This window comes from Mustela putorius, unplaced genomic scaffold (genome assembly GCF_011764305.1).
Source record: "Mustela putorius furo isolate JIRA1106 unplaced genomic scaffold, ASM1176430v1.1 tig00000430_pilon_pilon_pilon, whole genome shotgun sequence".
In the NCBI taxonomy this organism is placed as follows: Eukaryota; Metazoa; Chordata; class Mammalia; order Carnivora; family Mustelidae; genus Mustela; species Mustela putorius.
This window is the reverse complement of record NW_025421377.1, coordinates 18,699,470-18,719,953: the sequence shown is the minus strand read 5'-3', so window position 1 is coordinate 18,719,953 and position 20,484 is coordinate 18,699,470. Positions and strand designations below refer to the sequence as shown.

The window sequence follows — 20,484 nt, the reverse complement described above, 5'->3', positions numbered from 1 at the left end:
GTCCTGAAATTCTTTCTTCTCATTACTTCTCTGACACTGTCTTCTGGTTCCTTCATTACTTTACAGTGTGGGGAATGAATGTGAGAAAGGGAAAGAGGCAGGAAAGGAAAGGTAGAAATTAATAATAAAGCAGTCATGCTCCAGTTCTTTCCCTAAATGAGAGGCAAAAGGCAAGATGTATTTCAATATAATCAGATTTTACTATGAACATTTTTCCTTTCTTCTTTTGGTTTCTGGGCCCACATATAACACCTTTCCTGATATGTAAAATCTATCCAAGGGTTGTTTTATATGGTTTCAGGCATATGGCCCTGCTCAGATTAACCGACATTAGGTATATGCAAAGCCTTTGAGTTCTTCAGAATAACAAACTATTGTAAGGAATCTCATATAGCTAATATAGTAGGTACAAATTTTATGGTCACATATCTCAGATGTAAAAAAATGCCTTTTTAATTATTCTATATAGACATAATTCCACTACCTCTTCTAAACTCTCAAGAGCTGAGGACACAACAAATAGTATTTCTTTCTATCTATTGTGAAGTTCTGGGTGAAAACACTATGTTTTTTAATGCTATAAACATTTTATGTTTGTAATAGAGTTGAACTTACTTGGGAGTTCTAGTGGGAATTTGTTTCCTGGTTTTACTTACTGATTTTATGTACAGGCAATCCTACTACTTGCAAAGTCACCTATTCGCTAAAATTCATTTGTGAACCCCAAATCAACATCCACAGTGCTTTTATGATTATCCTCAGACAGGTGCATGCACAGAGTGGGGAGAAATGTGAATGACCTGATGTGCAAATCTCATTACAGCTCTCATACTAGAAGCAAGCTTCCTTTCCATAGTATATTTCTTCATGTTCTTCATATTTTGTGCATTCTGTTAGTGATTCCAGTGCTTAAAATGGTCACATAGTGCTGAAGTGCTGTCCAATGTTCCTTAGCACAAGAAGGCCGCAATATACGTTACAGAGAAAATAAAGGTTGGTTTTTTTTTTTTTTTTAAGATTGATTGATTGACTGATTGATTTGAGAGACAGAGCACAAGCAGGAGGGAGCAGCAGGTAGAGGGAGGAGATGCAGGCTCCCCACTGAGCAGGGGGCCCGATGCAGAGCTTGAGCCCAGGACCCTAGGATCATGACCTGAGCCAAAGGCAGATGCTTAACCAAGTGAGCCACCCAGCTGCCCCAAAAATACATGTATTGAATAAGCTTCCTTCAGGCAAGAGTAAGAGTGCTGGTGGCTGTGAGTTCATTGTTAATGAATCGACAATATGGTACATCCAGAAAAAGGAAGAGAACATTTGCTGATCTGAACATGTGGCTGCTCTAGAGAGTTCTAAAACATAATCAGTGTGTGATGAAACCATGGAAAAAGTGGAAAAGTGGAAAAATTTGTGGATTCATGAGATGAGGATTAATTTTTTAAAAAATATAGTGGACAGCATTGTTGTGACAGTGAAAGCCGAAAAAAATTATGGTAACTGACCTACACAATTCAAAAGGCCACATGGTGTGAAAAATGTTCAACTTGTAGGTTTCTGTGAACACTTGATTGGTGAATACTGAACACTTGTTCCTAACAAAAATATGGGGTTAGGTTCCTGTGAGCCACAACGATTTGCCAGCATAGGTTCATTTGCCAACATACTCATAAAATAAGAAGTCTCATTATTGAAAACCTGCTTTTTCACATAACCCTTTTCCTGTATAACACTTAGCAGATATTTAAAACATTGTTCCCAAGACTTCTGATATGCAGAAATTGTATTCACCAATTAAATGAAAATATTTCCAGACCCTTCAGTAAGCCACTCAGGAAGCCAGAGTCCACGTCCTGCAGTGTAATATTTCCTTCAAGTCTAGAAGTGGTGAGAGAAAGCCAGGAATTCTGGTTGTGAGGCGATAGCCAAGAGGGAGCCCAGGTAAGCAAGCGCCCTTCATTCCTCCAGATGCAGGAGGCGGCCAGAGCAGAGGGAGTCTGAGAGGCACACAGACATATCCAATACTCTTATCTAATCTTCTGGGGTACCAGATAAGCTTCTTCAGGGCCCGGATGATGTCAGGTGCACAATTTATCACCTGCAAAGGCTAAGAGTATGTGTAGCAGGTATCTAGTAACTATTTATTAAATTGATGAATATGGGATGGAGAAAAAAAACAAATGAACCAATAAGAATGGACCATCGGAGTCAAAAAAGTCACCTATACTCTTTTTTAAAAAGATTTTATTTTTTAAAAAAGATTTTATTTATTTATTCAGGAGAGAGAGAGAGGAAAAAAAAGAGAAAGAGCATGAGCAGGGGAAGGGGCAGAGGGAGAGAGAGAGGCTGACTCCTTGCTGAGTATGCTCTTATTCCTGCTTTAGCTACCACAAAAGCAAACTAGCTGACAAAAGACAAATCAAGCTAGTGATTTAATAAATTCCAGTGTAGGTCATCTCAGTGTTAGTAAATAATATCATCAAACACTCACCATGAAAGCAATTATAAAAGCAAGGCAATAATAAAGAGTTAATTAATCATTTTTACTTCATCCTAAGCATGGGGAATGAGTCCATATAGATGAATAGATAAATTTGAATGCACATCAATTTGTATTCGATCAAATTAATTCTGTAAAGGTATTAATTTGATGTTTTGTGGAGGATGATTTTAAATGAATGTATTTGTCTAGTGTGTGAAGGTACAGCAGTGTGTGATTGAAAGAAAAACAAATGTTTTTGAGAAGTGAATTAACTTTTTAAAACAACAGATTTTAACTGGATAAAGTTCTTTTTTAGTATTTTTCTTCATCTTCATTTTGTAACTGTTGGACAGAATAGTAACACTTCATTGTTTTTAGAAAATCTCTTTAAGTTACATAAATAGTAGCATGAGTGAATTTTAAATTCAGAATTAAGCCTCAAGTGTCCTTCTGTACTTGGGAAAATTGTTGTGAAAACCAGGCCATCTGCTGCGGTACTACAGTTACATTTGGCCCTCAGAATGTGTCCCACATGCTCTGTTTTAGCACTCTGTTGGATTATTAGCCCACAAAACAAGTTCACCTTGATCTTTTACATTAAACATAAAGTAGCTCAGGGACAAAATTTGACATAAATCTAAACCTGTGACGTTTCCAAAGAAGGCAGAAATAAAACGGAGCTTTGGGCTAGATTATGACAAAACATCACAAGGGCCAGAAACCCAAGTCTTGAAGCTCCCTGTCAGTCAGGAAACATGGCAAGCGCCTCTCCTGAACAGAATCAAAATCACTGCTCAGTGGTGAACAGCAGCAACCCGCTGGTGCAGGGCAACCTCCCCACCCTGACCTTATCTGGAAAGATCCGAGTGACAGTTACTTTCTTCCTTTTTCTACTCTCTACAAGTTTTAATGCTTCTTTCTTGTTGAAACTTCAGAAGTGGACTCAAAAGAAAGAGAAAGGGAGAAAGCTCTCGAGAATGAAGGTGCTTTTAAAACATCTGACCTTAGCCAACCTGTTGGAGACCCTGATTGTCATGCCGCTGGATGGAATGTGGAACATTACGGTCCAATGGTATGCTGGAGAGTTCCTCTGCAAAGTCCTCAGCTACCTGAAGCTTTTCTCCATGTATGCCCCAGCCTTCATGATGGTAGTGATCAGCCTGGACCGCTCTCTAGCCATCACGAGGCCTCTAGCTATGAAGAGCAATGGCGTTGGACAGTCCATGATTGGCTTGGCCTGGCTCCTCAGTGGTATCTTTGCTGGACCACAGGTAACCCACTAACGTGAACTTCTTAGGATCTGGCAATCACAGATTCCCTATCTAAACTCGAGTGCTGCATTTTATGATGGCAAGTCAAAAGCAGCATTGTATTATCTTTGAAAGCTTTGACTCGGGGAATTAGAGAGTGGGGTTTAATCCTGGCTCTGTTATCTTGGGCACATCTTTTAACTTCTTGGAGTTTCAGTTCCTTCACTTATAAAATGGAGGTAACGCCTACTTTATGCAGCTTTCATGAAGATTAAATAAACAATGCATTAAAGTGTCTAGCATGAGCTCTGGTACGTAGTAAATGCTCCTCAAAAAATGTAGCTATTGTCAAATTTGGCCTCACCCCCATCTTATTCTTCCATCTAGTTTTCCATTCACTCTGTTTGATATGGTAAATGGAGAGAATCTTGAGGAACTGTGAAATTTGCATAGGTATAATGTGTTCATAACTTGTCTCATTGGGACTTCTTAAGTGGAAATGACTCTGTTACTGTTGCAACTTAGAATTATGCTTTAACTAGCATGTCGCTCCTCAGTTTGCAGCTGGGCGGAATAGTGGGAAATCGTCAACTTTTGAAATCTGAATATTTCTCTGAGATTTATTTGAGCTTATCTGGAGGTAGGTTAGACTGCCACAGGCTGACAGCAACATCAGGATTGTTGGTGTAGGCACCAGATACTGCACCAGATTGTCCTCATCAGAGGCAACCTGATGAACTGACCTGCAGAATCAGCCTTTTTCAGCAGCCATATCTCTGAAGAAAAGGTCACATTTTTGCAGAGAGCAAAGATCCTTTATTTTTTTTTAAGATTTATTTATTATTTATTTGACAGAGATCACAAGCAGGCAGAGAGGCAGACAGAGACAGAGAGAGAGAGAGAAAGGAGGAAGCAGGCTCCTGTCAAGCAGAGAGCCCGATGTGGGGCTCGATCCCAGGACCCTGGGATCATGATCTGAGCCGAAGGCAGAGGCTTTAACCCACTGAGCCACCCAGGCACCCCCGGCAAAGATCCTTTAATAACAGATAAAGACGTCATCTGTATGCTTGTAAAGGGGCTGTGTGATGATGAACCTAGGGTACAAGGATATGTCAAGAGGGGACGTCCAAGTGAACCCGGATATTCCAAAAACCAGCCTCTACAAATGGAAGTTATCTAGACATTCTACTACGAGCCAGGTGGTTTAAAAAAAAAAAAAAAAGACAACAAACAAAAAATCCTGCCCTGCAGAATTCGGTAAACACAGCAAAATACTAGAAAGTTGGATAACCACATTTTCCTACCAATTCCTCACTTAATTCATCATTTCTGGATACTAGATCAATTAAATTAGGATGTATTTTATGGCAGGAAAAATGGGAAAAGCTAAAATGTTTCGATCTGCCTGGAGAAAAGCATATTACAATGATTCGCACAGTGACTAAATATCTAATAATAGGCTTAGTAAATGTTTCTCTCCAAATGATGTTATGCCTGAAGTTTTCCATTTTGTTTCTTTAAAGTAGAAGTACTACTTATTTATCGATTTTCTTAGGGAAGATAAGTAAGTTAGGCTCTTCACACTGAGTCTGATGCTGATGAAACAAAGAAATAGCCCTCAAAGAAAGTGTAATTCAATTATGGAGACAAAACTTATATAAAACTAATACAACTATATACTAAACGCTTTTTTAAAAAAGATTTTACTTATTTATTTGATGGAGAGAGACTGAGAGAGACCACAAACAGGGGGAGCCACAGACAGAGGGAGAAGGAGAAGTAGACTCCCTGGGCGCCTGGGTGGCTCAGTGGGTTAGGCCGCTGCCTTTGGCTCAGGTCATGATCTCGGGGTCCTGGGATCGAGTCCCGCGTCAGGCTCTCTGCTCAGCAGGGAGCCTGCTTCCCTCTCTCACTCTTTCTCTGCCTGCCTCTCTGCCTACTTGTGAGCTCTGTCTGTCAAATAAATAAATAAAATCTTAAAAAAAAGAAAAAAAAAAGAAGAAGAAGTAGACTCCCTGCTGAGCAGGGAGCCTGATTCAGGACTTGATCCCAGGATCCCTGGGATCATGACCTGGGCCAAAGGCAGCTGCTCAACAACTGAGCCACCCAGGCGCCCCTATATGAAACACTTTTAAAACCTATTACAAGTACAAGGTGCCTGGGTGGCTCAGTCGGTTAAGCAGCTGCCTTTGGCTCAGGTCATGATCTCAGAGTCCTGGAATCAAGCCCCACATCCAGTCCCCCATGCAGGCTCACACCCAGCCCTGCATCCAGCCCCACACTGGGCTCCTGGCTCTGTGGGAAGCCTGCGTCTCCCTCTCCCAGTCTCCCCACTTGTGTTCCTTCTCTTGCTATGTCTCTGTCAAATTAATAATAAATAAAGTCTTTTTTTAAAAAATCTATTACAAGTGTAAGAAGAAGGAGAGATGAATAAGAGTTGAAATGGGAAAGGAATGTTTTAAGGCTAAAGATAGGATAAGTTGAAAATTTTTAAATGGATCGTATTTGGATGAAAAAAATAAATCAAAGATCACATATATTTTCAGGAAGGCTTGAAAAGTGTGATTAATTTTCACAGGAGCCTTGTCTGGCTGAAACAACAGATTGAGAGGTAGGACTAGCAGGAAATCAGATTTGGTGGTTGCTCCCTTTTCTTCTACCTCGTAGTGAACGATCTGTCATAAAACATCCTGATTCTGTATTTCCTGGTCACTGCCATTAAGACATACAGTCTTAAGTGATCGAGCCTCTATTATGTCCAACTTAATTAATATTCACGGTACCTAATAAGATTACTAGCAAAAATAGAAATTTAAAATGTTTGGTAAATGTGATTTCTTTTCCGATCAAATAAATCCTCCACCTTCTCCTTAAACAAAAAGCTTGGATGAGGGAGTCAGGGAATGAGTACGATGGACCCGTGTTAAGGAAGAAAGTGATCCCTGGGGAAATTCTGAAATAAATGTGGGAACCATTAATCCTTCGTGAGTCCTGGGCAAGAAATAAAGTGATTTTTTAAAGAAAAATACTTGAAGAAAATTCACATAGACCCAAACAGATGCAAGAGACAGAGAACCCTTTTGCAGCTTTTCTGGCCATGAGGTGATTAGGTTGGTGGCTGGGGTAGTCTCGGAGAGAACTGATTGTAAGAGGGACATTTCAAACAAAAAACAAAGCTTGGAAACAAGTTGGATTTAGGGAGTTAATAGCCAGAGGGTGTAAACTACAGCTCCAATATTTTTAGACAAGGAGTTTTAACAGTAAAACCATTGAAATAGGCTAGTGGGTTGAGAAATGGAGTTTGCCGGCCTGTTCATTTCTTTGTTTGTTTGAAGGGGGAGAGAAGGCAGGCTCTGAAAGAGCCAAAAACATTTGCTCTGGGACATAGTGTTACCAATATAAGGTCATTGTGTAAGTACAGGTGTTTGGAAAGTAGTTAGTTGGTAAGTTGGGTACTGAGGAAAGTCGAACCAGAAGTAGAAACAGGTCAGTCTGACGGGCTGAATTGGTTGAATGTTCAACTCTTCATTTCAGCGCTGGCGGAGATCTCAGGGTCATGGGATCAAGCCCCCCTTCGTCATTCTGTGCTCTACAGGGAGCCTGCTTGAGGAACCTCTCCCTCTCCCTCGGCTCCCAGCCCCTGGCCCCGCCCTCCTGTGACAGTGCACACTGTCTCGTGCGCTCTCTCTCTCTCCCTAAAATAAGTAAATATCGTTTTTAAGAAAAGAAAAGAAATAGGTCAATTTGTGATACTATCTGAAATGCAAACCAATAATGTCAGTCTCCTTTAAAGGACTGTCCCAGAGGCCATAAAAAATAAATTGCTTTATTAATTCAGTTATTTTCATCTAAGTATATCAAAGCAATCATAGAAAGATAATGTCAAATACTTATCTATCTTGATGTAGTAAGAAAAAATATGAAATTATTTTGAATTGTTTAGGATGTTCATCTAATAGCCTGACCTCAAACACATTACTCTTCCTGAGAGATTTATGTGCATCTGGGCCACAGAAAATGATGGTACTATTTCATGGTGAAACCCATGACTCATCCTTATTTTCAGCAGCAGATTATATTTATAAAGCACTTTACTGAAGTTTCCTGAGAAGTTTCCTCATTCTATGCAGTATGTGACAGCCATGTTATTATCCCCATCCGGCATATCAGAGAAAGCACAAAGAGTACCTTTGAGAGCAATAGTGTGCAAATCTTTCTGGCAGTCACCCAAAGGAAGAAGTACATACCACACAGAGATTTTGTCTGTCTGTCTCCCACACACCTATAGCCAAGAAGAATTTTCATGAAAATTCAACTCTGTTTCATTTCACTTTCTTTCTTTCTTTCTTTCTTTCTTTCTTTCTTTCTTTCTTTTTAAGTTTTTATTTATTTCTTTGGCAGAGACAGATCACAAGGATGCAGAGAAGCAGAGAGAGAGGAGGAAGCAGGCTCCCTGCCGATCAGAGAGCCTGATGTGGGGCTCGATCCCAGGACCCTGAGATCATGACCTGAGCCGAAGGCAGCGGCTTAACCCACTGAGCCACCCAGGTGCCCCCATTTCATTTTCTAATGTTGATTGCAACTAACTGATGGGTACAGTCTGCAGTCAGGGGCTCCTGGGTGGCTCAGGCAGTTAAGCTTCTGCCTTCAGCTCTGGTCATGATCCCAGGGTCCTGAGATCCAGTCCCACATCGGGCTCCTTGCTCAGTGGGGAGCCTGCTTCCCCCTCTGCCTGCCACTCCCCCTGCTTGTGCTCGCTCTCCCTCTCTCTGACAAATAAATAAAATTTAAAAAAAAAAATCTTCAGCTCAAAAATGACTCGCCTGAAAGGGTTCATTGACTTTCCCAGTCACTTGGGCTGTTGGACTCATGTCTTTTTATTAATTCCAGTTTTTTTTTTTTATTAGAGCCCTCTGCTATCTCTCTGAATAAAGAGGTTTAACCCCATGACTAATGTTACACATATTTAATGGGAAAGATGAGAGATTGAAAGGGCTTTTTATTTCTAGACTGTGACACATCCCAAGTCAACCTCGTGCTTCACCAGGCTCTCCAGATAAGCCCACGGACAAAGGTGCATCCTTAGCGGCTAATTCACATTGAAAGGATGACTTTAATCATCATCCTCCGGTGCACAGATTGATCATCTGTCACTGAGTAATTCTATGAGCGTTTGAGGATATATTTTCAGAAGTTTCAGCATTGCATAGCTGAACTTTCCTAGTAATGGAATTTTTCAAAAACCCAAATTCTATCTGGAGCCCCAACAAGTACATGAAACATACAAGTGGAGCTGTTCTTGCTGAAGAGGGATAAGGCGGCATTCACTAGCCCTGCCCGCGGTCTCTGAAGACCTTACATCTCCCCGCAGCAAAGCTTGCGAGGCAAATAAGAGAAATGGCATGAGTACTGGATTTAAACAAAGTTAGTTTTAAACCCTAATGCTCTCTCTCCCTTACCATCTCTGTGGCTCTGAGTAAGTTATTTAACTAAATTTAAAAGAATAGTGGTAAAGAATAAGATACATGAAGTCCCCTAGTACAAGACTTGACGCTTAGACGCTCCACTAATGTTCATTCCTTCCTCTTCTCCTGTTTTCATTCCTTTGTTCACAATAGACTTTTTGAAGTCAGGAGGGAAAATAATAGGGAAATACAGCATGACTATTAAACGATTCTTCAAGAGATAGCAAAGAGAATTGCTTACCTGAAGATTGATTTATTTCCAATTTCTCAAAATTATAGCATTCATCCTGACTGATAAGTCAGGTTTGCCAAACTACCTCTCGTTACCAAGCTGCCCTACTCATTCTGAAGACAGTATATGTCAAAGCACGACTGTTCAAGTTTTGAAGGTATTATTTGTAACAGTAAAATAAGGTCGGAAGGAAGGAAAGAAGGAAGCGGGAGAGAGAATAAGGGAAAGAAAGAGGGAGAAAAGAAAAAAGAAAAGAAGGGAAGGAAACATGTCCTGAAAGAAAATCTGCCTTCAGACTCTGTGATTGGGCTGGTAAGCACACGCTGAGGAGAAAACATTTCTTGAAGTAGGCGTGTTCATATCTAATCAAAAATCACGTGGTTTCCAATGGCAGTCATCTCTCGCCACAAGAATCCCTTGCAGAAGTTCATACCCCTAGTTCATCTGTGTTAACCTGGAGCATTTCATTCGGAGTTGACAGCATTTAACTTCTATCACTAACCTAGGTTGCAAGGCAAGATAGATGAGACACCCTTTAGTTTTTGGTGTAAATATATGTGATCTGAAGATGCACAGAGGCTTGCCTTGACACACAGAACGTACTTGATCGGACTAGAATGTACTTCTGAACGTGACAAGCAGCTTAAATGCAATCAATACTCATCACAGGTATACAATACGCCAAGAATTATACTGGAACATAGAAGTAGCATACTAATAACATAAATAACAACAAAGAGCATATATATATAAATAAATAACAACAATAATGATGATGATCGTAATAAGTATTATTTACAAAATACATAATTATGTTAAATCCTTTTGCATGCATTATCTCATGTAAGGCTCCCCAAAACCCTATATATTATATACAGTTATAATCTTCATTCATACAGAAACTAAGGTTAAGAATGTTCTATAAAATGCCCAAGACTGGGGCTCCTGGATGGCTCAGTCCATTAAGCATCTGCCTTCCGCTCAGGTCATGATCCCAGGGTCCTGGGATCAAGTCCTGCATCGGGCTTTCTGCTCAGCAGGGAACCTGCTTCTCCTTCTGCCTGTGTCTCTCTCTGTCTGCTTCTCCCTCTGCCTGCTGCTCCCCCTGCTTGTGCACCCTCTCTCTCTGCCAAATAAATAAAATCTAAAAAAAAAACAAAAAAAAAAACAAAGAAAAGGCCCAAGATTACCATCTAGTAAGTGCAGATGTCAGTCCATTCAGTTAACTCCATACCCAGAGCTTTTAACTACTACACTATATCACACTATGCAATGTCATCTATTTCATTTTTTTGCCTGTAGGAGACTAGAGAAAGAAAAGGCAGGAAAGTCTTAAGTTGAGAATAGATGGCTAAGAGTAAGCCGGTAAAGATATATGGTAAATATTTATAAATATATAAATAAATATATAAATAAATATCTATGAATACACATTTACAAGTTGTGTGGTATGCCTTGCAATTTTTACAATAGTAATGGTTTCAACTTGCACAAAGCTGTGTGCCAGGCATTATTCTAAGTGCCTTGCAAGCATTAACTCAAGTAATTGTCTTGACAGTTCCTAGCGGTAAATAGTATCAATGTCTCCATTTTATAGATGAGGAAGCACGTCACCTAACGATAATCACCGCTGGAAAGGATTAGGTAATAATGCAATTAGTCTGGGGTAAAGTGAGGGTCAAAAACAATACTCCAAGAAGCATCTGCCAACGGCTTTCAAGAAGGAAAATAGATGCTCTTGTTTATGGCAAAATAAAGCAAACATTGGTGAGAACTGGGGCCAACGATGAGAAAGGAGAAACTAAGAAATTAAAGAATTATAATCCAAGGACAAAAAAACAAAACACTGGAAGTAAAGTGGACCCCTATATTAATCATTCCAACAAACACGGGCTTGGAGCACAAATAAGCTAGGCTCAGCTTATCCATGGGCAAGTAAGAACCTGAGTTACCCTAACACTCTTTGAGAACTTACAACAGTCTACCTTGTGTGGCTGGTGTCACATATGTGCTATACCTCCCCTACCTAATTTTAAATCCTCTGATAGCAGGATATATCTGGTTCATCTTTCATGACAGAGACCACCTACTGTAACAATAAGCATTTAAAGTGCCTGGGTGGCTCAGTTGGTTATGCGTCGGGACGCTGGATTTCAGCTCAGGTCATGATCTCAGGGTCGTGAGATCGAGCCTCATGGAGGGCTCTGCACAGAGCATGGGGAGTCTGCTTCAGATTCTCTCTTCCTCTCCCTCTGCCCTTCCCTTGCCCCCATGCACGTTCTCTCTCTCTCGAAACCAAAAAAAAATTAATTAAAAATAAGCATTTATTAAACAAAGATAACCATTAGCTCAAATCATAATACTTTATTTCAAAGTAATTTTTTGGAAAGTTTCATTATGACTTAAAAATATGAAATATTAAAGTGAAATTTTGGCAGAGCAGCGCAGAACAGAAAGTCAAACTTGGGCCATCTGGGTTCAAGTCTGACTGGGAAGATGCGGAGAGAAGTAGCTAAGGTTTTAAAGAAATACTAGATTTTCAGGTTCTATGTGAAGTAAGCCCTCCAAAGCCCTCCAACTCACTACATCTGTTAGGCCAAATTCGAAACTAAACTTGAAATAAGTTCAGGTTGCAAAGAAGTACGGAAAATTGAAATGGTTACTTTGTGATGTGGAAAAAAGTTGGTCTGGATTGTAAAGTAGAATTAGCTGAATGGGTGTTTGGTTTCTGAACTTTTAAATTTGATTATATGATCATTGGGCGCCCTCTAGTGGATTAATTTAAAAATACTATTTTGTCCTTGAAAAGAGGTCTGAAACTGAAAATCAACATTCTGATTACAAATAAAAGATACGGCATTATATTTTATATTGTGTTTACTATATTTTATTTATTGTCTATTATATTTACATTTTATTAAATTTTTCTATCTACAAGCAAAGAGAGTAAATAAAAGTTCTTTTTTTTAAGGAACACACTTCCAATACCTCAAAAAAGAAAGAAATCCTAGACCTGTGGAATTAATTAAATTAAAATTTATTAATTCAATCCAAAACATTAAAAAATAAATACTATCTCTCATTTCCCTAAAATTTTAAAAACCTTTAACATTTTTGCTTGAATTTACTTGCTGTTAGTTTTATAGTGCTTCAGCACTCTTTTCATTTTAATAATGTATCATAGTAAAATGAAGTTTCTCAGTAGAAAAGCTTAGAAATGACTGGACAAGAAGTGTGCTTTGATAAATGGGGAAAGAATGAGTGCATGTCTACTAGAACTTGTTTTTGAAAACTACTTACAACATTTCTTTAATAGTTTAGGTAATTTGTAATTTTTTAAAAAACATAATTTCGGGGTGCCTGGGTGGCTCAGTGGGTTAAAGCCTCTGTCTTCGGCATCCGGGCTCTCTCTGCTCGGCGGGGAGACTGCTTCACTTCCCCTCTCTGTCTGCCTTTCTGCCTACCTATGATTTCTGTCTGTCCAATAAATAAATAAAATCTTAAAAAAAAAACATAATTTCACATTTAAAGAAAGATTGCAAGAATCATACAAAGATTTCTGGAATACTCTTCCCTCAGCTTCCCCAAATATTAACATTTTACTGCCTCTGTTTATTTGTTTTGTCTCCTAAACGCATTTTTTTCCTGCACTATTTAAAAGTAAATTCACACATGATGTCCCTTTTAATACTTCAATGTGTTTTTTCTGGCACATACAGTATAAAAATCAAAATCAGGAAATTAACACTGAAAAAATACTGTTATTTATGGTTGTGTGAGCTATAGGAAAAAATTTCCAACCAAAATCTTACGCAGAATTCCAATAAAAAAGACTGAGTAAGGTAAAAAACAAAACAAAAACCTGTTATTTAATCCATATAATTTATTCATATCTCACCAACTGTCCCAATGACATCCCTTTTAACATTTTAACAAAAGAAAATCCAAGATTATACATTGGATTCAGCTGCCACATCTCACGAACTTCCTTTCAGTTGGAACCATTCCTCAGTCTCTCTTTGTGTTTTATAACATTGGTATTTCTGAAGAGCTCAGGCCACTTATTTTGTAGAATGCCCTCTATTTGATTTTGTTTGGTGTCTTCTCATGGTTAGGTGAAGGTTATGCACTTTAGACAGAAATACCAAAGACGTGCTGGTGAGTACTTCTCAAAGCATTAATAAGGAAGCAGCTGCTGTCCGTTGGTCCCATTATTGGCAATGCTAATTTAATTATTTTGTTCTTTCTCTACTGTCAAGTTATTAATTTTACTCTTCATAATGAATAAGTATCTTACAGGTAGATACTTAGAAATTATGTAAATCCTGCTTTCCTCAAACTTCACCCATGTTTTTACTACCCATTGATGATTCTTGCCTAAATCATTTATCATTACCATTTGGTAATCACTACTTTCATTATTCCTTATACATTAGTTGGTTTTCTACAATAATAAAGAGTTTTTCCCCCTCTCCATTTCTTTGTTGTTACTGTTTTGCAATCTATTATCAGCATGGACTCGTGGATCCTTAATTTATCCAACAGTTAATCGTTACTTTTTATCGGGGCTTTGTTTTCAGTTTTGTGGTTTGGTTTTCAATGCTTACACTGCCCCAGATTTTCTTTCAAGCTGGCTCTAGAGCTCTTCTGACATGCTCCACTATTCTTTTAGTACTTCCTGGCTTTTCAGTACAAGCTGTTCTAAGCACATATTGTAGTTTGCCTGTGCCAGCCTTGGGAATCACCCACTTCTCCAATGAGCTCTGGTTCCTTTTGGTAGAGAATGTATTTGTAAACAAGACCTGGGTACAAGAGTGCTGAATGTGCTTATTGCCACTAGGAGGTCATCGTTCCTAGGCTCCCAGCAGACAGACGGAGCTAGAAAATACACATACAGAGAGACACACACGCACACGTGCACAGAAATCTACATGGAGATCTTACTCTTTTTCTGCAGGTGTACAAACTCCATAGTGTGGGCCACCACATCGTATTCAGCCACTGTTGTATGAATTGGTATTTAAGCTTTTTTCAATATTTTTCAATTTCAATCAATTTCAATCAAGGAATAACCTGTGCCTGTGTATTTTCATATAATGGAAGTAGGAGAGTATCTTCAGAGTAAATTCCTGGATGTCAGATGGCTGGGTCAAAGGTAAATGCAGACATAGTTATGCTACTTCTTGCCAAATTCTTCTCCATAGGGGTTGTGCCAATTTCCATGTCTACTAGCAACGTGGGAGAGTACCTATTTCCCCACAATGTGGCCATGACAGTGTGTTGCTATTTTTCATTTTTGCCTGTCTTGAGAGAGAAAAATGCCATTTCAGTGTAGCCTTAATTGGCATTTTCTTTATCACAAATGAGGTTGAACATCTTTTCACATGCCAAAGCACACTGCTGTATCTTTTTTCATGAATGGTCGATTCATGTCTTTTGACCACTTTAATAGAGTTGAGTATCTCAAAAATAAAATTTAAATATGAATTTTGGGGGCACATTCTAACTGTTAGACACAGGTTTGGGTGCTGCTGATAGAGTGACAGACAAAAATCACCTGCAAAAACTTTACTCACCATAATTGCATCTGAGATTGAAATACAAACGGTGTTTAAATCCTTGGTTGACGATTGTTCTGCTAGGTTGAAATAATTTCCAAAAAATCCAAAATCCCTTATTACCCAAATATACCCAAATATAAGTAAAGATCCACTTACAACTCTTCACCAAAGCACCAAAAGGATAACATCAAGGGGCTGAGCCGTTGCTTTGGGCAACGCAGTCAAAGGCCCGCAGAATGCAGAAGGAAAAAAGCTTTCAAGAAAACATGCAAATACTGTTTGAAAGAAAGTAACGCCATTTTCTACTTTTTTTTTTCTTTCCTCACACAGTTATATATCTTCAGGATGATCCACTTAGCCGATAGCTCTGGACAGACAGAAGGCTTCTCTCAGTGTGTGACACACTGCAGTTTCCCGCAATGGTGGCATCAAGCCTTTTATAACTTCTTCACCTTCAGCTGCCTCTTCCTCATCCCTCTTCTCATCACGTTAATCTGCAACGCAAAAATCATCTTCACCCTGACGCAGGTCCTTCATCAGGATCCCCACAGTACGTATTCCTTGGATTCGGCGCCAATTGTGCGTAAACAGGTTTGGGGTTTTTTTTTAAGATTTTTATTTATTTATTTATTTGACAGACAGCGATCACAAGCAGGCAGAGAGACAGGCAGAGAGAGAGGAAGGGAAGGAGGCTCGGATGCGGGGCTCGATCCCAGGACCCTGGGATCATGACCTGAGGCGAAGACAGAGGCCTTAACCCACTGAGCCACCCAGGCCCCCCCATGAACAGGTTTTAAATGGCAATTTTCAACGCAGAGTGGCACCTACTAGGTGCCAGATACTATTCCGAGCAGTTTGTGTATTTAATAATCACAGTAACTCCGTAAGGTGATACTTTTATTACACTTTTATTACCCCCAATTTTCAGATGAGGTAATTTGATATCTCCCAGTGTTCCAAATTTGTATCATGAAAGTAAAAATGAAAGAACCATTACCTCATTTTACCCAGCATAAGCATCAGCAAATTGATCCCACTGGGCCCACACAACACTAGAGCAAACAATGGATTTCTAGAATATTGCAAAGCACACCTCGTTGAAACGGTAGTCAAGAGACTCCCTAAAGTGAAGCTGTTCCGCTCCCCACTCAGATCCCCTTTCCACACAACATAACCAGGCACCAGTGTGCGTGCCTGTGTTGGTGCGTGAAATACTGTTGAATACGTAACTGGCTCTTTCACCTGAATCTTCACAGCTGTGTTGGTGCCTTTTTTGCTTCCATACTCCGGAGCAGTCTCCCAAATTAAAATGGAGGACTTTGCAAAGTCAACATGGCAATGTTGGCATGACATCCAGAAGACATGTTACCAATGGCATGGCGCCTGAGTTAGACGTGGTACAACTCAACAGAGAATCATCTTAATTATTGCAGTGAGATTACTCTCAGCAGACATTTTCCCAAGGAAATAATTATGGTAATGCTCTATAGCAGATACTTGGGCAGTTCCTGGCACAAAATATTTGATACTTCTTCAGAAATATACTGCAAAAACATTTGCCCTCAAAATCTTATTCCAGAGAAATTCAGTTCGATAAGGGGTGTCTAAGAAGGGTACACAGAGAATAAGAAGATAGATCTCAAATAGGGGTTAATCTGAAAAAACGTGAGCCAGGCAGAAGCAGAGGGGAAAAAAAGCAGTGGAGGCAGGATACCTGGGTGGCTCAGTTGGTTAAGTGACTGCCTTTAGCTCAAGTCAAGATCCTGGAGTGCTGGGATCAAGTCCCACATGAGGCTCCCTGCTCCTTGGGAAGTCTGCTTCTCCCTTTGACCTCGCTTCTCATGCTCTCTCTCTCAAATAAATAAGCAAAATCTTAAAAAGAAAGAAAGAAAGAGCGAGTGAGCAGAGGCAAGGACCAATAGACCAATAAATATTATTAAGATTTAGTTAATTAATATTTTTCTTATTCAACCAATATGTATTACTACTCAGTATTGCTGGAAATGGTGATAGATACGGATACCACGGTGAATAAAACAGCCCAGTCACTTTCCCACTTTCAAGGAGCCTACAGTCTAGAAGAAGACAGACAGTAAAAGAGTAAACCAATAAGGAAATATGATGATATCTCAAAAGAGGTAGAAGGACCGTATGTTACAGAAGATCCAACATTTTTTCAGATTCCGCCCCTGTGCTAAGCCAAGATACTTTTTTAAATGTGTTCATTCCTACTGATAGCTTTATTACTTATGTCACTAAAGTTTACAGATATTGAGGATTAAATGAAATGACGTGTGAAAAGAACAAGGTACATAGGAAATGATAATTAGATTTGTATGACAGAAATCTACAACTAATCTGTACTCAATCAATTCCTGATGGTAACATTTCTAGTCAAAAATTAATTTTATAATTAAAATATCACACATGTAAATGTTTTCCTCCATATTTCCACTCTTTTGTGATCAATGAGTAAGTTGCAAAACGGCTACTACTGAAAAGCATGATCTATTTCCGTCAGGAAAAAATACAGCATGTGAAGAGTATTTTTTATTTTAAAATAGCAGTTCTGGGGATGCTTGGGTGGCTCAGTTGGTTAAGTAGCTGCCTTTGGCTCAGGTCATGATCCTAGAGTCCTGGAATCGAGTCCCACATCAGGCTCCTTGCTCAGCAGGGAGCCTGCTTCTGCCTCTGCCTGCCATTCTGTCTGCCTGTGCTTGCTCTCTCCCCCTCTCTCTCTGATAAATAAATAAAGTCTTTAAAAAAAAAAATAGCAGTTCTGGGGGTGCCTGGGTGGCTCAATTGGTTAAGCGACTGCATTCAGCTTAGGTCATGATCCTGGAGTCCTGGGATCGAGTCCCCCATCAGGCCCCCTGCTTGGCAGGGAGTCTGCTTCTCCCTCTGACATCCCCCTTCTCATGCTCTCTCTCTCTCTCATTCCCTCTCAAATAAATAAATAAAATCTTTTTTAAAAATAAACTAAAATAAACTCAGTTCTGGATTATGAAACATAAGAATAGATTTTGGGTACTTTAAAACTGCAGTTAAGGGGCGCCTGGGTGGCTCAGTGGGTTAAGCCTCTGCCTTCGGCTCAGGTCATGATCTCAGGGTCCTGGGATCAAGCCCCACATCCGGCTCTCTGCTCAGCAGGGAGCCTGTTTCCCTCTCTCTCTCTCTGCCTGCCTCTTTGCCTGCTTGTGATCTCTGTCTGTCAAATAAATAAATAAAATCTTAAAAAAAAAAAACTGCAGTTAAGAACTACATGCTAAACATCATGCAAGCAGCCTGTCAGAGTCAACAATTCCATTAAACTCCAGTGAATTTACACACACACACACACACGCACACACACCCCCCACATATACCACACACATCACATATGTAACAAACACAGACACACCTCACCTGCACCACACAGATGCCACACACAGGAGCTCCACACATACACCATACCCACACCACGCACACACATACACGTGAACTTTAAATGATTTATTGATATGAAAAGGGAAATGGTTTTGCATATCATAGAGAAGCACATGGTTGAGAAAGATCGCTGAGCGACACCCTTTCATCCCCGTGTGATTTTCATCGTCCTCACTGTCAGAGGTACTCAGTAAGTATAGTTCTGTGTAGACACATCATTCAATTCAGCTGAACTTTAGTCTACTCTCTGAAATTTTATGTTTTAAGAGTTTGAGTACACACACATTTCAGATCCAGATTAGTCTGGTGGAAACTTATTTTTAAGAGCACTGTCTTCTTTAATCTTCTCTATTCATTATATGACATAGTGGAAAACTTGGAACATTCATATCCTTTTCAAACAAATTTCAATTATGGGGGCACCTGGGTGGCTCAGTGGGTTAAAGCCTCTGCCTTCAGCTCAGGTCATGATCCCAGGGTTCTAGGATCGAGCCCCACATTGGGCTCTCCTCTTGGCTGGGAGCCTGCTTCCCTTCCTCTTTCTCTGCCTGCTTCTCTGTCTACTTGTGATCTCTGTCTGTCAAATAAATAAATAAATAATCTTTTAAAAAAAATTTTTTTATTTCGATTATTAAGGATATTGGAAATTTATTCCTATTCCATTAATTAGTTTGAATTAGTGACTCTTCCTTTTTGTCCTTTTTGGTTTTGTAATAAAACTGGTCTTTAAACAGCTACTTTTTTCTCTCTCTCACAGAGCTACAACTGAATCAATCCAAGAATAATATACCAAGAGCTCGGCTGAGGACCCTAAAGATGACGGTTGCCTTTGCGACCTCATTTACTGTCTGCTGGACTCCCTACTATGTCCTAGGAATTTGGTACTGGTTTGATCCTGAAATGTTAAACAGGGTGTCAGATCCAGTAAATCACTTTTTCTTTCTCTTTGCTCTTTTAAATCCATGCTTTGATCCCCTCATATATGGATATTTCTCTCTGTAATTGATAGACTATGTAGGACATGAGATAAAGAAGAGCGAGGTAGTGAATTTCATCAAATGGGAGTAATAAACACAAAGGTGGCAGCACATGTACATACAAACAAAGCAGAGTTTAAGTTTATATTAACATCCTTCTTCTTGTCAAAATCCCATTGTTAGAAACTCAAGTGCAAATAAAAAATACAAACACAAAGAAAAAGAAATTTCAAGAAAAATAATGAAATATCCCGTCATAATCGCAAACTTCTGAATTAACATCTGCCCATTCTGGGCTCCTATAACACATTACATGGGTTTCTTATCACTTTCTCCTTATCTATTAATGTATATAGGTTTAAAACAGCCACGGCCTAAGGCAAAGAGATTCCAAAAAGTAAGGCTGAGAAACCACAACACAACCTAGGCAACAACCAAGGCATGCCTTTGAGAGTTTTTTCCCCAAGGGGCTTAGCAGCAATTATATCTTATGCTACAATAATATCTAAAGCAGAAAGAATTTCCCCTGCCCATAAGATCCATCTTCCTTCCTCTGGTTTAAAAAAAAAAAAAAAAAAAAAATGCAATGAATCTAATTTTTTTTTTTTAATTTCAAAAGCATTCTGAAGTTTGAAGTAGTCAGCAAGCAGCTCGCCATCCATTCCACTGTAGCTCCCCTTCCTCCCAGTCTTTACATGGAACCGTGAGAAATGCCCTCCTAGAAAGGGGAGGCCTAGAGGGAGTAGCTTTTGGACGGGGATTAGAACATTCCTCCAGGATGCATGGTCAATGGAGTTTGTGGTAATTAACTGGAGTAATAACACTGTTTTTAAATATAATAAAGAAAAGACTATGTTTTATACATAATATACCCTCTGTTTTAATGTGAGAGATTTTTTTCTATCTTCTGATTTTACTAAAGTAAAATTTTACTAAAGTAAAATCAGAAGTCCCTGAGAAAAATAAGAAATCAACCAAAAACATAAGTGAAAAGATATCTGATATGTAAGAACACTGAACGCTACAGTTTTAATATATACAGGTCAAAGAGACCAACGAAGTATTGAAAAAAGGAAAAGAAAAACTGTAAATGTGTA

At 39.3% G+C, this 20,484-nt stretch overlaps 1 protein-coding gene across 2 annotated transcripts; it reads left to right on the top strand.

Annotated features, from left to right (window-relative positions):
* The first annotated feature begins 3,231 nt into the window (after positions 1-3,231).
* Positions 3,232-19,439, top strand: GNRHR (gonadotropin releasing hormone receptor). Of its 2 annotated transcripts, none has more exons than XM_045079937.1 (3): positions 3,232-3,747; positions 15,315-15,534; positions 19,168-19,439. In XM_045079937.1, the coding sequence occupies exons 1-3, from the start codon at positions 3,232-3,234 to the stop codon at positions 19,410-19,412; spliced, it is 981 nt and encodes a 326-aa protein (XP_044935872.1). In that variant the 3' UTR covers positions 19,413-19,439. The 2 variants fall into 2 exon arrangements, with proteins under 2 accessions (XP_044935872.1, XP_044935873.1); XM_045079938.1 differs by having other exon boundaries at positions 15,443-15,534; positions 19,168-19,195.
* Positions 19,440-20,484: the final 1,045 nt, after the last annotated feature.

Coding starts and splice junctions, on each gene's coding strand:
- GNRHR (XM_045079937.1), top strand. CDS start 3,232: ATGGCAAGCGCCTCTCCTGAACAGAATCAAAATCACTGCTCAGTGGTG. Junction 3,748..15,314: donor GTATCTTTGCTGGACCACAG/GTAACCCACTAA, acceptor TTCCTCACACAG/TTATATATCTTCAGGATGAT. Junction 15,535..19,167: donor CCTTCATCAGGATCCCCACA/GTACGTATTCCT, acceptor TCTCTCTCACAG/AGCTACAACTGAATCAATCC.